At 45.8% G+C, this 15,513-nt stretch overlaps 1 protein-coding gene across 1 annotated transcript in view; it reads left to right on the forward strand.

The window, feature by feature from the left end:
• LOC116843791 (furin-like protease 1, isoforms 1/1-X/2) overlaps positions 1–15,513 on the forward strand; it is a 253,723-nt gene that overhangs the window by 215,589 nt on the left and 22,621 nt on the right. Inside the window, exons 5-11 of the mRNA XM_032814544.1 lie at positions 59–224; positions 1,276–1,448; positions 7,108–7,525; positions 8,246–8,363; positions 9,159–9,240; positions 9,884–10,094; positions 12,139–12,867. Of these exons, the coding sequence (XP_032670435.1) occupies positions 59–224; positions 1,276–1,448; positions 7,108–7,525; positions 8,246–8,363; positions 9,159–9,240; positions 9,884–10,094; positions 12,139–12,867 (1,897 nt within the window). The remainder of the gene's footprint in view (positions 1–58; positions 225–1,275; positions 1,449–7,107; positions 7,526–8,245; positions 8,364–9,158; positions 9,241–9,883; positions 10,095–12,138; positions 12,868–15,513) is intronic.

Raw genomic sequence — 15,513 nt, forward strand, 5'->3', positions numbered from 1 at the left:
GCAATAGTACGAGTCTGTCGCGGATCTCAATCGATGCCGTTGCCGATTTTCGTTTCAGGATCCGCAGGCAAGCTACGACGTCAACAGCCATGACGAGGACCCGATGCCGAGGTACGATCTGGTCGATAGCAATAGACACGGCACCAGGTGCGCTGGAGAGGTCGCAGCCACTGCCAACAATTCTATTTGTGCCGTAGGCGTTGCTTTCGGAGCTGGCGTGGGTGGTGAGTGTGCTCCGAAAAGCATTACTTAACACTTCGATTCGCTACACAGCCAAAAGAGCGTTCCCGCGTAATCGTGCACAATTCCCTTCGCTCCTGCGTGCGTAGCCTGGGAGATAAGCGTCGACTCGTGGAAACTTTTATTCCAATCTACACGAAATCTTGGATCGTATAACACAAGAAATGGATTGCCATTGAAACATTTGTCGCGCGAGGATTTTAGATGAGATGAAAATGGAGGTCTTAAAGGAATGAATTATGATCGGTCGTAAACCAGGTTTATTGTCGTCCCGCCGCACGTATCCGACAGACGAATAATATCATAAAACGTATCGATGTTCTTTTCTTTCTATATCTCCCAATCGAAATGTTTACTTTATTAACGATCGGAGGGGAAGGAAAGTTCGAATGCAACGGACTCTCCGGGAACGACAGTTCAATTTCGAGCAATCACTTAAAACCGCTCGCAATCCTGTTTCCAATTAGCGTCTGGGAAATCGGCGTCGGAATTCGCGCTGCTGTTACGAGCGACATGTGTTTGTAATATGCAAAATTGGCATCGCGAGATGCAGCATCATTTTCGGATTAGAATTCGGGATTGGCAATAGCCCGCTACACGCGTTTCATTCGGAACCGATCCAAATCGGAGCGCGGCGCCCAATTTCAACCTTGTGAATTGGATCCTCTGACCCACGTGCTGCGGGAATTGTGTGGGATAATTAACTCAGCAAACACGAGATGTATGCTGTTTAACTATTCGGAGACTTCTGATATACACGTGCAGTATCCGAATGCTCCTCGGAGGTTGGTGTTAAAAGCTCGCGCGTACACCGACGCGCATACACATGCAGACCGTTCTTTATCAATAAATGGCCAGAATATCATATAAAATTATAACCATAACATAATAATAATAATTCGCATAATAATTATAAACATATTAGTAATATTGCATACAATTATTAATATATATATGTGGTTATGTAAATTATTACTAGTCTGATTATAACGCGTTTATATGTGTATACACGCCGGCAATTTTATTTTTAAACAGGTGTCCGTATGCTGGACGGCGACGTGACGGACGCCGTCGAGGCAAGATCCTTGAGTTTAAATCCCCAACACATCGACATTTATAGCGCATCGTGGGGACCAGATGACGATGGTAAAACCGTCGACGGTCCAGGTGAACTGGCCACTAGAGCTTTCATCGAGGGCATTACGAAGGTGAGTGCTCAACACTGCGGATTTTATCGCGGTCGGTTTCGTGCTCATGTTCTCGATTTCACAAGGAAATGCAAAAAAAAGAAGAAAAATACTGATTCATTAAGAATACTGCTGATGAAAATCTTAATTGCCGCACCCTCTGCGTTACCGCGTCTTTGGCGAGTTCGAAAGAAGGTATGTCGGATACCTCGCAACTGCAAACTTCGACGTAGCCGGCGTAATTCACTTAGGACTGCAATTTTCTTCGCTATAATTTCCTGCGCTATGACAAGATAAATGCAATTAGCTAAGAGAGAGGTACCCTCGCGCGACACGGGAGCTTCTAGGTTGTTTCAAGTCGCTTCCTCATCCTCGAGCGTCAAGCGGCAGGGGAGCTGCTGAAGCTTCGCGTTACTACGCTTATGCTCTGTTAACGCGCCGCATAAAGGAACATTATTACCTACCAAATACGAGCGAAATTCTTAGATTACGGCAACTCCCGTTGGCTAGACGAGAAACCTTTTTCCTCCTCTTTTCCCTCAGAAACACCCACAAATAAATGGTGAGCTGGAAGTCACGAGGGCATTATCATAAAGAATAACAAACGCGATCGATCGATAAACTATTTTACACTTCGGCGCGATACCGACATGCCGACGCCAGAAATTTTTCGCGCGTAACTGGAAATCGGCGCGTCCTGCGATTTTTCTACGAGTTGGAATTCCACTGGAATCGCTCTCTTTGGTCGGTGCAACCGCTTAAATCTCCCTTCGAAGGCAAAAAAGGAGATTCAACACTCTTTGTGATTGTAGTTAACAAACTCTCCGGTTCGATTATCGCACCTCGCCATTTCTTATATCTCGCGCGGAAGGAATGCATTTAACTCGCTAATGCCCTTCTTCGCAGAACTAAACGGACAGGAAGAAGTTGTTTTAAGTGCCGTAACCTTCGCCATTACGGATTCCTTCGAGACTCGTTCAATGAGCACGGCGAGAACTCGACCACTCGTCTTTCGGTCGTTACGAGACATCTGTGAACATCTGTGCAATGATTTTAGGATAAACGGAATTGTATTAATCCGAATTAACTTTTCCAATAGAAATTTTTTCATGTCGACTTTCAGATCAATCCTCACACAAGATAAATTAATCTTCTCAAATTAATCTAATCAAATTCAAGTTTCTTTTTAATAGTAGAGAAATGAACATTGCACAGGTGTTCTCAATTTTGTTTCTTAGTTTATCATGTTTTCTATCGATAATGTATAACAAGCATTGTTAAAGTATACATTCCCACATTGAGGTGGACTCGATACGCTCATCGCGCAACAAGCGTGCACACACAAGGCACACAATCGCGAGAGCACTATCCGCGGGAGTTGCTACTTTGAATCTCGCTCGTTTCGCGAATTTCACTCGTTCGCTATTAACGTGAGACGCGAGCGACGGTGTCCGAACGACCGCGTCGCGAAATGAAATGAAATTCGCACAAATGTATCATGCAAAAGCGTTCCCCGGGATCTTCCGAGTTTCGGTGCGACAATGGCCATTGTCGCTGCCGATGTATACACGCGCGGAAGCGACTCTTCGATCGCGTTCGCAATGTCCCTTTATCGCGATCCTAGAACGGCGAACTTTAGCATTGAGAGGGGCTCCTATACCTCAAGGAACGATCATTAAAGCGCAGACACCTAGTATTAAAGCCGAGCCATCAAGAACTGTCGGCAAACTACGGCTAAAGATCCCCGGCCATTCCCGCGATCTCCGTGATCCACATGAGAGATATCCCGCCCTATTTCATAGACGTAGCGGTTATTGGCCGATAGTCGCCAGGAATCCTCTGCGAAACGAGTCGCGAGACTTTCTAGACGATCATCCAGCAATTCAGGCGGTTTTATACGTCGACACTTTTATTCCTCGAGATGGATTCGAGCAACGAGATCTTCTTCGAATCTCGTTGGTGTCATTATTATTCAGCTTACACGAATATTGTTGGAGAAAGCGACGACGAATGATTATATGTTGATGGTGTACGACAAATGAGCGACCGGTAACATTATTTCCATAAGCTCTGTGAGAATCGCGACGTTAATTATCGTGAACTCGGAGAGAGACGGTGTAATTGTATGTTAATAATATTCGGCGGGTTACCATTTCACTCGGCCGTCTCGACGTCCATCCACGGACGCTCTTCGTATCTTCTTTCGACGCTGGTGTCGTAATCGTCGACGGAATCGTCGACGGAACGATGACAGACGTAATTCGATTAGCGTGACGACGACGACGAAGAACTCTCCTCCAGCTAGACCGGGTTTAATAGACTCGCTCGGCGAGGTCAACCCTCAGAAAGTTTCTAATTGGGTGCTTTTAAGCGACCGACCCGCTTGAGTCGCGCTAGCACGTATTACCATTTTAAACTTACTGCAGGCTTACGTAGCCATAAGTCATATGCAAATGTCAGTATGGTCGGCGGAAAACTCGTTGAAATACACGGAAACGCAGTATCAGCCGAGATATATCGAACGAAAAAAATGGCCGCAGGTGCACCACCATCGAAATTCGTAAGAAATGGGCGAGTTAGTCCGCGAGACTGGGCGGCAGGTAGACACGTGAATCGCTGGATGTAACTTCTCGCTTACTTGCCGTAAAGCGGATTACAAGAAAACTGTTACATCAAGGGCATAAGTAGGAGAGAACAAACGTGGAGGAATCGCATTGCACATATTGAAATATGTTCAAAACTCTCGATTCGGAATTTTGGTTCTACATTATCCTGCAAGTTCTGTCGAACTGGAAGAATCGGTGAAGAATCTTGAGATATGATGTTATATACGAGCTATTATTCTACTTTCATGATACAATCGGTTACTCACTGCCGTTTACTCCATATTGAATCCTTCTTTAAGACTCAATATGGAGCATTTATTGTATTAAAATAGGATAATATAACTCGTATAGTATTTTTCAAGTACGATGGAACCTGCAAGGTAAATGTGGAACCAACATTTCATTTTGGGATTCTTTTATATACACAAGACAGAATAAACTAGAAAAAAGTGATGAAATTTTTTGCATTGATTTATGAAACGCGCTGTTATTTGCAATTTTAGTTTTAATAAAATTGTGGCTATCGTTACAAGTCGCGCACCGTTGTTGTATCCGACGAGCAGTCGTACGCGCAATATGATCGGCGAGTAGTGAAATGAACAACGCTTAAACCTCTTCTCGGTAGCGATATTAAATAGCCATCGTTCTCTCGAGATTGCTTTCGTCCCTCTTAAGATATCCTGCTCGATAAAGTCCAATGCCGACATTTGTATTCTCGGCAACCTATCTTTATTATCTACGCAAGAACGGAGTCCTTCGTGGTCAGAACGCGAGCCAGAAATTGGGAGAGACTATGTCGAAAGATTTGAGTGAATCGGCCTCGATAAATTTTGCTCTCTTATGCTTTCCTGGTTTCAGAATCTTCATTAATTCAATTAGATTACTACGTTTCGATAACTGACATTTCGTTGTGCGTATTTTTCTAATTACAATTTACCTCTTACATCAATATTAAAATTTATGTGATATAATTTCCATTATATAATTTGTAACCTGTATTTGTGTGAGATAAAATATCTATGCAATATAATATTTCAACACAAACCACTTTAGAAATTACACACGATATTAATGAATATTAATGATAAATTAATGAAATTTAACTGTAATGTGTAATTTAATGTAACATTCGTGAAGTATATACCCGCCATTTCTTGCTAGAGCTGAACTAATTAAAACGTTTAACAAACGTTTTATCCAACTATTTTACTTCAACATTCTGCATCTCAAAAAGGACGACGAGCTTATATTATATCGCAGAAAATCTAAGCAACCAAAATAATAACCAACTATATCGAGCACTGCGTTATCTCTGTAGTAACTTTGACATTACGTACAACTGCACAGATATTTAGTGCAATGACAATTCTCTTTGTAAGCATATCGGGTTATACACCATCTTATATTCGACAAAGGCAAATGCACACGACTGAGTCGGAATTCTCTTTGGGGCAGCGCTAACAGATTCGATAACCTCGTCCTTTGGTCAACAGAAGCGTAACTATAGGGCTCATATTTCGTATGTTGCCAACAGAATTGTAAGGAATATGCGCTCGCCTGCTATTACCGACGTCAAGTTGGATTAATGGGTGCGCGTATATTTTTTTTGCAACATGTGTTTTCATCTCCTTTCAATAGAGCCGAATGATATTTTTTTCATATAAGTTATGATAAAATAATGTACATGTGATATGAGCGCACAATACTAACTTTCAAATGTTTAAATTATATTATTTTATCTCAATTTTATATCCTGCGAATATACTTGCACTCTCGCAGATATGAGAGAGAGAGAGAGAGAGAGAGAGAGAGAGATCAACCGAAATAAAATTGTTCAATATAAATCTATTAAAAGGAGACTGGAAAAATATCCTTGCGAAGGATGTAATATCAGCATAGTCACGTAATGCACAATAAGAGTTTTAATGTAGCCAATCAATGCATCTCATGAGTGCGAGCAGCCGGTTTCTTAGTACGAGTCTGGCCGTCTGATGCAGCCAAGTTGATGCCTTATCACTTTACGATCAAATAGCCTACTGATCAAAGGCCCGAGCACTATATTACTGAATTAGTTAAGTCTCAAAGAGAGTTCAGAGTTCGTGGTCACGTCTACGTACACATAGGTGCGCATGGCGCCCGGTCTTATCACGGGATAGCCGGATCTTTAGTCTCGGTAAAGTGAACACCTTTATGACCTCGGCGAAATTGCATAATTTATATTTGCCGTGTGAAATATTACCGGGACATTTGTGGAAGAAAAATTCGCGTAATAATCGATTTTATGCGCGACGGCAGCGCATCCATTAGAAGGCAAAAAAATATTTTGTCGAATAAGATCATTCGTTATCGGCTACGTTAAACTTCACAATTATCTTCGTGTGTTAGCGATTATTTCATTTTTTCGTAGAAACTCCCCGGGAATTTCCTTCTTAAGTAAATACGTATTGTGCACGAATACCATTCAACACTTTGGCGATTCTGTCGCAGATTGCAAGTTCAAAGGGCAGTTTTTCCAAAGCGAATTTTTTAATCTGCTAACGACGGTGCATATAGGAAGTTTCTCTCGTCACGGATCGCGGCAATTGAATCCTGACCCCTCGAAAGCCATTAGCGCTAAACACCCGACCTCGTCGACTTCCTAACAACGGTTTCGTTCCGAATCATCTACCACTTCGTCTTCGAGCGCACGCTCGTAGAAAGCGGCTTTAACATGCAAAGTGTCCCGAACTTCTAAAGCGCCTTAAGCGTTTCGAGCATCTTAAAGCCAACTACCGGTGGTAGGAAAAAAAAGCCGACCGCGTCTAAAGTATCTAAAGCGGCAAAGCCAGATTCACTTGAGCCTGACGCTAGAAGCAGTAAATACGCCTGTTAAACCCCGTCGCCCGAGTTCCGCGTTACATAAATTCGTTCAGCCGTGGTGCGATGTATACTCTCTCCTTGCGACTTTCTTACCAGGATTATTGTCGCGCCCTTAACACGTTGACTATGATCAACGATGGTCATCAGTGATATAAATAATATTGTATTTTGGATAATTGAGTAGATTTTTAAACAAACTTCGGTCAAATCGTCAGGGTCGTAATGGCAAGGGCTCCATCTTCGTGTGGGCGTCTGGGAACGGCGGCCGAGACCACGACAATTGCAATTGCGATGGTTACACCAACAGTATCTGGACCTTGTCCATCAGCAGCGCGACCGAGAACGGCCTCGTGCCTTGGTACAGTGAGGCGTGTTCGTCTACTCTCGCCACCACATACAGCTCGGGTGCAACGGGTGAGAAGCAGGTCGTCACTACGGACCTACACCATCACTGCACTAGTAGTCACACCGGCACGTCCGCGTCGGCGCCACTAGCCGCCGGTATCTGTGCCCTCGCCCTCGAGGCGAACAGAGATTTGACCTGGAGGGACATGCAACACATCGTGGTTAGAACTGCCAAGCCCGCGAACCTCCAGGCACCCGACTGGGTGGTCAACGGGGTCGGTAGAAACGGTGAGTGAGCGTTGCATTTTTCAGGCAGGGAAGGAACTTTTGGATTTTCTTGGAGATTGAGAGAGGCGTGCAAAGAAGTTAGGTTTCATTAAGAAGTAATCAACGTGCGCTTGGAAAGAGTAATTATGTGGAGAGAATCTTATAGTTTTTTTTTCATGCAACTTTTTTTTTATTTTACTATGTTTTTAGTAGTGCGCACGAGTAATACCGTCAGTAAAGTTTGTCTTGTTGAGAAAAATAATAAATTTTGCTGGGAACACGCATACACATAGCAAATTTTTAATAATAAATAGTAGTAATAGTAGTAATAGTAGTAATAGTACATTTTAGTTCTTCTGTTACAAATGGCACATTATGAGTAAAAGGACAATAATTTACTGCAGAATGTCAATCTGTTCCCCGATTTACAAAATTATACAGCAACTTTTGCTCTAAAATTTTCTTTGTGTAGAAGTTCGAAAAAATATTTGTCGAAGAAAATCAATATCTACGTTAATCTTCTAATCAAATAAACAATTTTTCACGACAGGATGACTCTGTGATTGTGTGACCGATTAGTACTTGTAACGATTTTACTCTCTAATGTACTCTTCCATTAGATTATATGTCCTTTTTGTATATATATCGTACGGGCAAAGCTTGAGATGCGTGGTAATAATTAAAATTACTGAGTGTAGGAACATAAATTTGATATCACGGTCGAGTTTGTTTGCTCAACAGTGAGCCACAGCTTCGGTTACGGACTGATGGACGCCACTGCCATGGTACGTTTAGCAAAAAGGTGGAGGACCGTTCCGGAGCAACACAAATGCGAGGTATCGGCGCCGCACACGGGCAGGTAAGTGCTCGAGCGAGGAAAGGAAGAAAGTTACGGTCTTAAGTAAAAGCAGTTCTAATATCGGCATTCCTTTCATAATGTCGATACACAAAGAAAGATATAACGGTTACACAAAGGATCTATCGGTCTTATGAAAAGCGCTTGAAACTGGGGAAAATCGAGATTTGACTCGACCGTACAGATCACTATCTGCCCCTTAGGGCAGCGGACATGCCTCTCGCAGATTACGGATCCGTTGGAGCATGTCGTCAAGCGAGCTTTACCCGTTCGACATTGCGCGGGAATCCTTGTAACCGTGTGTAAATGCGCCGTTTACATCGATGGAGGATTGTAACTACCGGGGATTGCACGGATTGCAATTCGCACGATGCATCGTTATCATTCTCGAGTTAAGCTTCCTCGATAAGCTACTGAAAATAAAGATTCTCAAAAGCTACGAGATGCTTCGTGCCGCCGACGCAATTTAATACCCGGTCGCTCCACTCTGCCTCAGAAAAAGACAAGTCAGTCATTTTTTAATTCAAGTAATATAAATTTGAAGATGAATTTTAGTTTCACGTATCAACACGAGAAATAAATTCCTATTTCTTCGAATGCACTTGAAACAATATCCGATTACCGTAAAAAGCGCGCTCGGAAAGTGGCGGTGAAGAGGATATACAAGTATTTAACAAATAATACGCGATTGATCAAGAAGCACGAGCGATGGTTTGAAAAACAGAGCAGAATGTATAGCGCCAATTAAAGTATCCGCGCGAGTATGACGCTTGACCCGAATTTTCGTCTACTTTCTAGGCCAATACCGCCAAAGAGCCAATTGATTCTCGACTTACATGTCAAGGAGTGCAGCGGCGTTAATTTCCTGGAGCACGTTCAGGTAAGTTAAGCACTCGTACGTGACATCGCTAATTAGAGGACTTTGTCGATGTCACGAGGCGCCGACGGAGCTTCGCCTCGGAGAGAACGTCGACATTTTCGCGGTCGCGGTCGAGAGACGGTCGGAATTTTATTCACTTTTTATTCGGCATCGTTTTACGTCGCGCCTACGGAAAACTAAAAGCGAACTACACTCGCGCTAAGTGGTTTCGCCTACCCGATTCTCGTCAAATTAACTTACGGTTTATTAACGATCGCATCTGCCGACGAGGCGTAATTACTAGACCGTGCGTCCGAATCGTATTAAGGAAAGTAGAAGTAAATCAAGTTAATTGCTTTTATTCGATTATCGGCGACACGACGCCAAGTTGCCCTCGTAAAATCGCGTACTATGTCCTGTGTCCCTTTTTCTTCCTTTTTCTCTCCTTTCTTTTTTTTTTTTAATTCGTGAAACAACTTCTCGTCGAATGCATTAATTGCGGCGAGATAAAAGTCGGTAACAAAACTTGACGCGAGTCTTTGTCGATTTTAGCTCGCGTGCTCGTCGAGAAAAGTCCGTAACAAAGTACGAATGTTGGCGACGTGAGTGGGAGATAGTACGCGCGATTGACGATAATGGCAGGATACCGTTTCACTTTTCGCAGGCGAAGGTATCGCTGATGGCAACGAGACGAGGGGATCTTCAGATACAGCTAACGTCTCCTCAAGGCACGAAGAGCACTCTTCTTGCTAAGAGGCCGCACGACGTCTCGAAGGCCGGTTTCAGCCAATGGCCATTCATGTCGGTGCACACGTGGGGCGAGAGACCGCATGGCACTTGGAGATTAGAAATTCACAACGAAGGTCGATACCTCGGTAAGTCGATCACGTCGCACATTGCGTTTTTCTCTTCTTTTTTTTAAGAACGTAACATAATCGCGAATCGCCTGATTAACGACGACGCGCGATTCGACGCGCGATTCGACGCGCGATTCGACGCGCGATCTTTGATCCCACGAGATACTAATTTCGACGCGATGCTAATTAAGATTGTGTCTGCATTTTTTAACTTTGCCCTTTTCCTCGCTGATAATTAATATCTCCAAAGTTTTGATCCCCCTTGCCGAGACTAATATCGTACAGTTATCGGAGAATTGTTTAGCTAATCGAGTAACTCTCTGATGGGAGATGTCTTAATTAAGGAAGTTACTTTTAACACTGGAAGAACCGCGCCCGTCACGTTGACGGCCCTTTTATCCTCAAGTTCTTCAGCTTGCAAAGTTTAGAAATTTTGCGACTTTTGACGGAACCTGCATTTGTGCGATACCTTAACGCATGAGAATCACAGATCGTCTGCGATGTTCGTCAAAATATCGTCAAAAGTATTGTCACGATCTTCTCAGACACAAATTGTCAATTTTCACTTGACTGATTAATCTCGATTGACGCTAAAATTGATGAAAGAACGACCGACAAATTACATTGGATGAAGAGATCCTAACGTTCACAGTGTCAAAATGGCACTCTCTTTCTCATTTCAAGCATTGTCCTGAGGAACAGACTTTCCTCGAGCACCCGTCAACTGCTACCTTGTGTACATGTCCATTGTCAACTGATATTCATACAAAGACCATTACGCGCTCGCGGAACATAGTCTTAGATTCAAACGTCAAAGACAAAGCCTTCGAGATTACTCTGGCATTAACGGCAGCGTCGGAAGATGCCCTTCACTGATCTAAATTTCAAATGGGATTCTACCTTGTTCGCTGTAACAATAGTTTCCAAGCGCCGCTCTGCGTCGCCACCGTAAGGTCACGGTTACTATGTCTCCTGCCAGCTACATCCACATTCGCATCCGACCGAAAGTGCCGTTGAACGGCCATAAGAAGCTCACCGATATCGGTGCATCCGCGACAGAGGTAATAACGCGCGAGATCTGTAAGACTTGCTCTTTTCCCGTTTCTCGGGGGTCTCGCGTTGCTGTTACCTCCGCAACCGCGCGGACAAATGTGTAACAAAGGACCAATTCTCTCGCACGCGTGACATTCAGACAGAATGGCTTAGACATGTCTAACATTGCATGAGCATTCCGCGATGCGACGCCGTAGTTGCTCCTAGGCTCCGCGCGATATTCTCACAGCACGGTTCGTGTACTCTTAGCACACGTCACCGGCAGCGGGCTCTTACGTAAGCTCCCGCTCGTGCGATCACCTAAGAAGGTGCATTATCCCCGAGACCGGATAATTCCCGGATTCAAGCTGCATAGCCTCGTCGCCGAGAGCGACCCCTCGTTCACCCTCTAACAGCAAATAGTAACAAGACGTTTTGTCGTGGAACGACGACGACGACGAGCGCCGATCTCGAGGCGAGCTACGAACGCGAAAACCACTCCCGGACTCCATCTCTCGCTCGCTCATCAAAGCCAATAGCTACGTAAACTTCCTTACGCGCTTATGTGTCTCAACTACACCGTCGCAGAGCCACTCCGCAACTGCGTCGTAGACTGTGGCTCGCCCCGGTGGCGGGAAGTCCGCGGGGTATTCTAGGTCGCTCTTAGACTATCCCGGTGTTTATACTGTCGCAAGTACCCCGTGGACGTATTTCGCTCTCCCCGGCGTGTTCGCGCCCTATCGAACGAGAAGCACCTCCTCGTTCGAATGTTCTCGTCGACCCCGGATCCTCGTTAACCCCTTCGTTTAAGATCCCCGCACAGGTGAGAAACGACGGCGCGCAATCTCGTGTCAGGGCGACCGTCGGATTATCGACGCTCAACGCCAAATTCCCGAGCGTCCCGAGTGATCCTTCCGACTATCGAGCGCGCCGCGCACCAAGTGTCGCGTCACACGTCGTACTACCCATATCCCTCTAATCGCAACGTCCGCTTTCTTTACGCCGCATTCTCGGACGCATTCCGGACCAGGACGCGCTACCCTGCACGAGTGGGCGTTGATCTTCTACGGGACCTCGACGCTGCCCGATCGCACCGAGTACGCGCTCTACAATCCGGCCGGCATGAGCGTACCGAGACGGCCGTTCGTGAAGCCGCGCGAGACCAGCTTCTCGAAGAGCCAGAACGCCTTGGCGAAGGGCAAGCAGGCGCAGCACAAGTCCGACAAGTCCGGGAGCCTGAGTCCGCCCTACGTGGTGAACGCGCAGATACAGTCCCAGAGGAAAGGCAAAGCTCGCGGTCAGCACAAAAATGGCAAATCGGCCAGTCGACCGAACCCAAAGCCGACCGCTCAGACCCTCCGTGGTCTCACCGGGCTCAACAACAAGGGCCCAGGTGGCGTGGCCGGTGACGTGCGCTTAGTCACGTCAAGACCGCGCGGCCGCAGTACACCGAGTCCGATCACCAGCACGGCGACCCAAGCGATCGCCACGACCAAGACGCAGACCACTGCCACATGCCGGCACAAGATCGCCGACCTGATGACCGCCTCGCCCCTCCAGAGGGGACTGATCTTGTTGGAACCGCCGGCGAAGGAGGCCACTAACAAGGTCCCGGCGGTTTTCCAGCAGTATCCCAAGATCCAACAGCTTTATCCGGTTTACGGCGGTGCTCGCGGTGTCGGACAGCAGCACGCCACAAGGGCCAAAGGACTCGACCTGCTCCAGGACGAGCAGTTTGACCCCAGGAACATGGATAAGGGTATAGGCACCCATTTAGACGTCTGTGAGCGGGAGAACCGCCGGGACGCGTGGATCGTCAACGGTCGGAGGCTGACTTTACGTTAAATCGTTGCGACAAAATCTTACAAAGTACTATCGAGACGTTTTTCTAAACGAGCTATTTTTTATCACGGAACTTAATTACATAATTGTTAATGTTTAATTGTTTTTTTTTATTACTCTCTCTATCGTTTGTTTTAATTTCAAATCTTCGATTACGTGCTCTCTTGGTGAACTTTCGTCACGCGAGTTCTCTCGATCATATCACCGCACTTGTCGAACGTGAAGTACGAAATGTCAATTACTACGCAACGCCATATCGTATGCGCGACGTGATAATCAGCCCGAGACGAAGCTGACGGAATGTTCTCGTGGAAAGTATATGTCTCGCGGACGAATGTCGGTAATCACAAACACACACGGTGACTAACGATGTCAATCTGTCAACACTAGCGTTGCCCAGCCGCGCCATTTTGTAGGACAACAAAGAGATCGTTTCGCAGCTTCCGATCGTTACCCATTCGCGCGTTCACGTGTCCGCCCGCGCCCCCATACGAAGCGCGGAAAGAGTAGAGACGCCGGTATCGCTGCAAAGCCTGAAGATTAAACGGATCCGATGGAGTTTGGTTGCCGTATTCTCCCTTTTGTTGGCTGTTTCGGCTGATCGCGACCGCACCGTTATCGCCGTTACTTTCATTTATGTACACGTGGGTATATTACCCATGGCTATTAATACGTAGCGCTTTAGACAAGCTTGTCTCACACGCTCTTGTCCGCATTCCCTACACCTCGCGTGTGCGCAAAACGGTTCCACGTGAAGTGATCCCTTTGCGTATTTCACATGTTTCACATCTCTTTTTCGCGTAGTCGCTGTCCTTTTCGGATTAAAAAATGAAAATTTTTCATGCTTCATCGTTAACGTTGGCATGCTTTTCGGATCACCTCATGTGAGACATCTTTTATGCGCGCCACGATGTTGTTTTCTTCATTCCCAGCTCGTTAGAGACTGATCTGGATAATGTCGTAAGTGAACGTTTCATTGTCGCTGTGTTTGCTAACTATGATGCACCGATAAGATAGTCGAAAATAGCAGTATTGTAGAGATTGTTGAGATTGCCGCGCTGACTTGGCGTTTCATTAAAAAGCTTCGGAGGTATACCGTGTTGCCTCCGCAGCTTTAGAAAAGCACATTGCACTCGCAAACACTTTATTCTCGATTGAATTCGTATTTTATGTGTTTTTGCATGATTGGTAATATACATGTGTGCACGAGTTCGAACAAATCACGTTCTTCGTGAAATTGCAGCCCGAAACTTCGGGAAAGCCTCTTCTCTCGTGAATGGCGTACACTTGACGAGAATTTTTATGCATACCGCTCTATGCATCGGTCGTCGAATTTTTCTTTATGTTGGCACAGTCTGTGTTGCCTCTTCCTGTTGCCATGATCGAGATCCCTTACGAGAGAGCGGCAGGTCGATAATAGGAAAACTTATCGAGGCCGGCAACCGCGCTGTGGCCTTCAATCAAAACTTCCAATGACTTGGTTATCGATGAGCTCCGTGTGCAGCCGCAAACGCGTTCGTGTGAGTCGGCCGTCTAATACGTTACGCGCACCACTTTGTATCCTATAATTACTTTTACAGGCTGAATTCCTCTGTCTTTTCGGGGGAAAATTGCGCATTCTCATAATTGATGAAAGAAATCACGACCGACGTTTTCCTTGTATTGTTCGTTCTGATATTTATTTTGCAGTAATTTTAGCGCAATGTGTATGTCACGTTATTTTTCTATACCGGGAGTTTTCTTCCGGTTCGGAGGACCGTGATATTAGTGGTGCGGCAATTATCTTCTCCCGACGCGGAGCAACGATCCGGATTAAATTCTCCGATCGCACGAACCCGCATCGATGGCGTTCGTCATTACGCGTCGCGCTCGTTATCTCCTTACCGAATTCTCGAATTCCGGATCATTGTGCGGCCGCGCAAATCGCTCGAAATTCAGCGGAGTGCGGTCACGTGCGCCGGCATTGAAAACCGCGAACGCGTGTCGTAAAATGGAAAAGCCGACGCGAGCGAACGAATCTCATCGCGACGGAGATCGGATGGCTCCACTCGTCCGTCATCGTTGCTAAATAATTTCCGCCCGTGATTGGAAATTTTTTCACTCGCTTGCCTCACAAAATGGATTCCGCTCTTGAGGCTTTATTATCGGGGCTCGCTCCCTCTACGCGCGCGCTAACGACCTTGAAACACCCTTCTAGCACAATGCCCTCACGTTCTATTGTCTTACGGAGTCCCACCATGCCGCCTCGATCGACTTTTGACATTTTTACTCCCGTCCCTCTCCCTGTCGCCCAGCCGCCCTCTCATTTTCCTCAGTCCAGTCGTTGGTAAGTTATTTCCTCGATACTTCTCTCGCGAAACGACAGTCGTCCGGGCGTCGCGACGTCTGACAGCCACCTTGCATCCCCGTAACAGGGGCTCTCCAACGGCGACTTTATTACGGACGGCGACCGGCAGTTTACGTCGCCTGTGCAGCAACGAAAAAAAAAAGAAAAAATAAAAACGGACGCGAAAAGTTCACTCGCGAGCCAGTGACAAATTGAATTCGTTTTTCCGCTGCTTTG

The sequence above is a fragment of the Odontomachus brunneus genome, unplaced genomic scaffold (assembly GCF_010583005.1).
Source record: "Odontomachus brunneus isolate Ranch 3 - 2012 unplaced genomic scaffold, Obru_v1 Obru_scaffold_036, whole genome shotgun sequence".
NCBI classification, from domain to species: Eukaryota; Metazoa; Arthropoda; class Insecta; order Hymenoptera; family Formicidae; genus Odontomachus; species Odontomachus brunneus.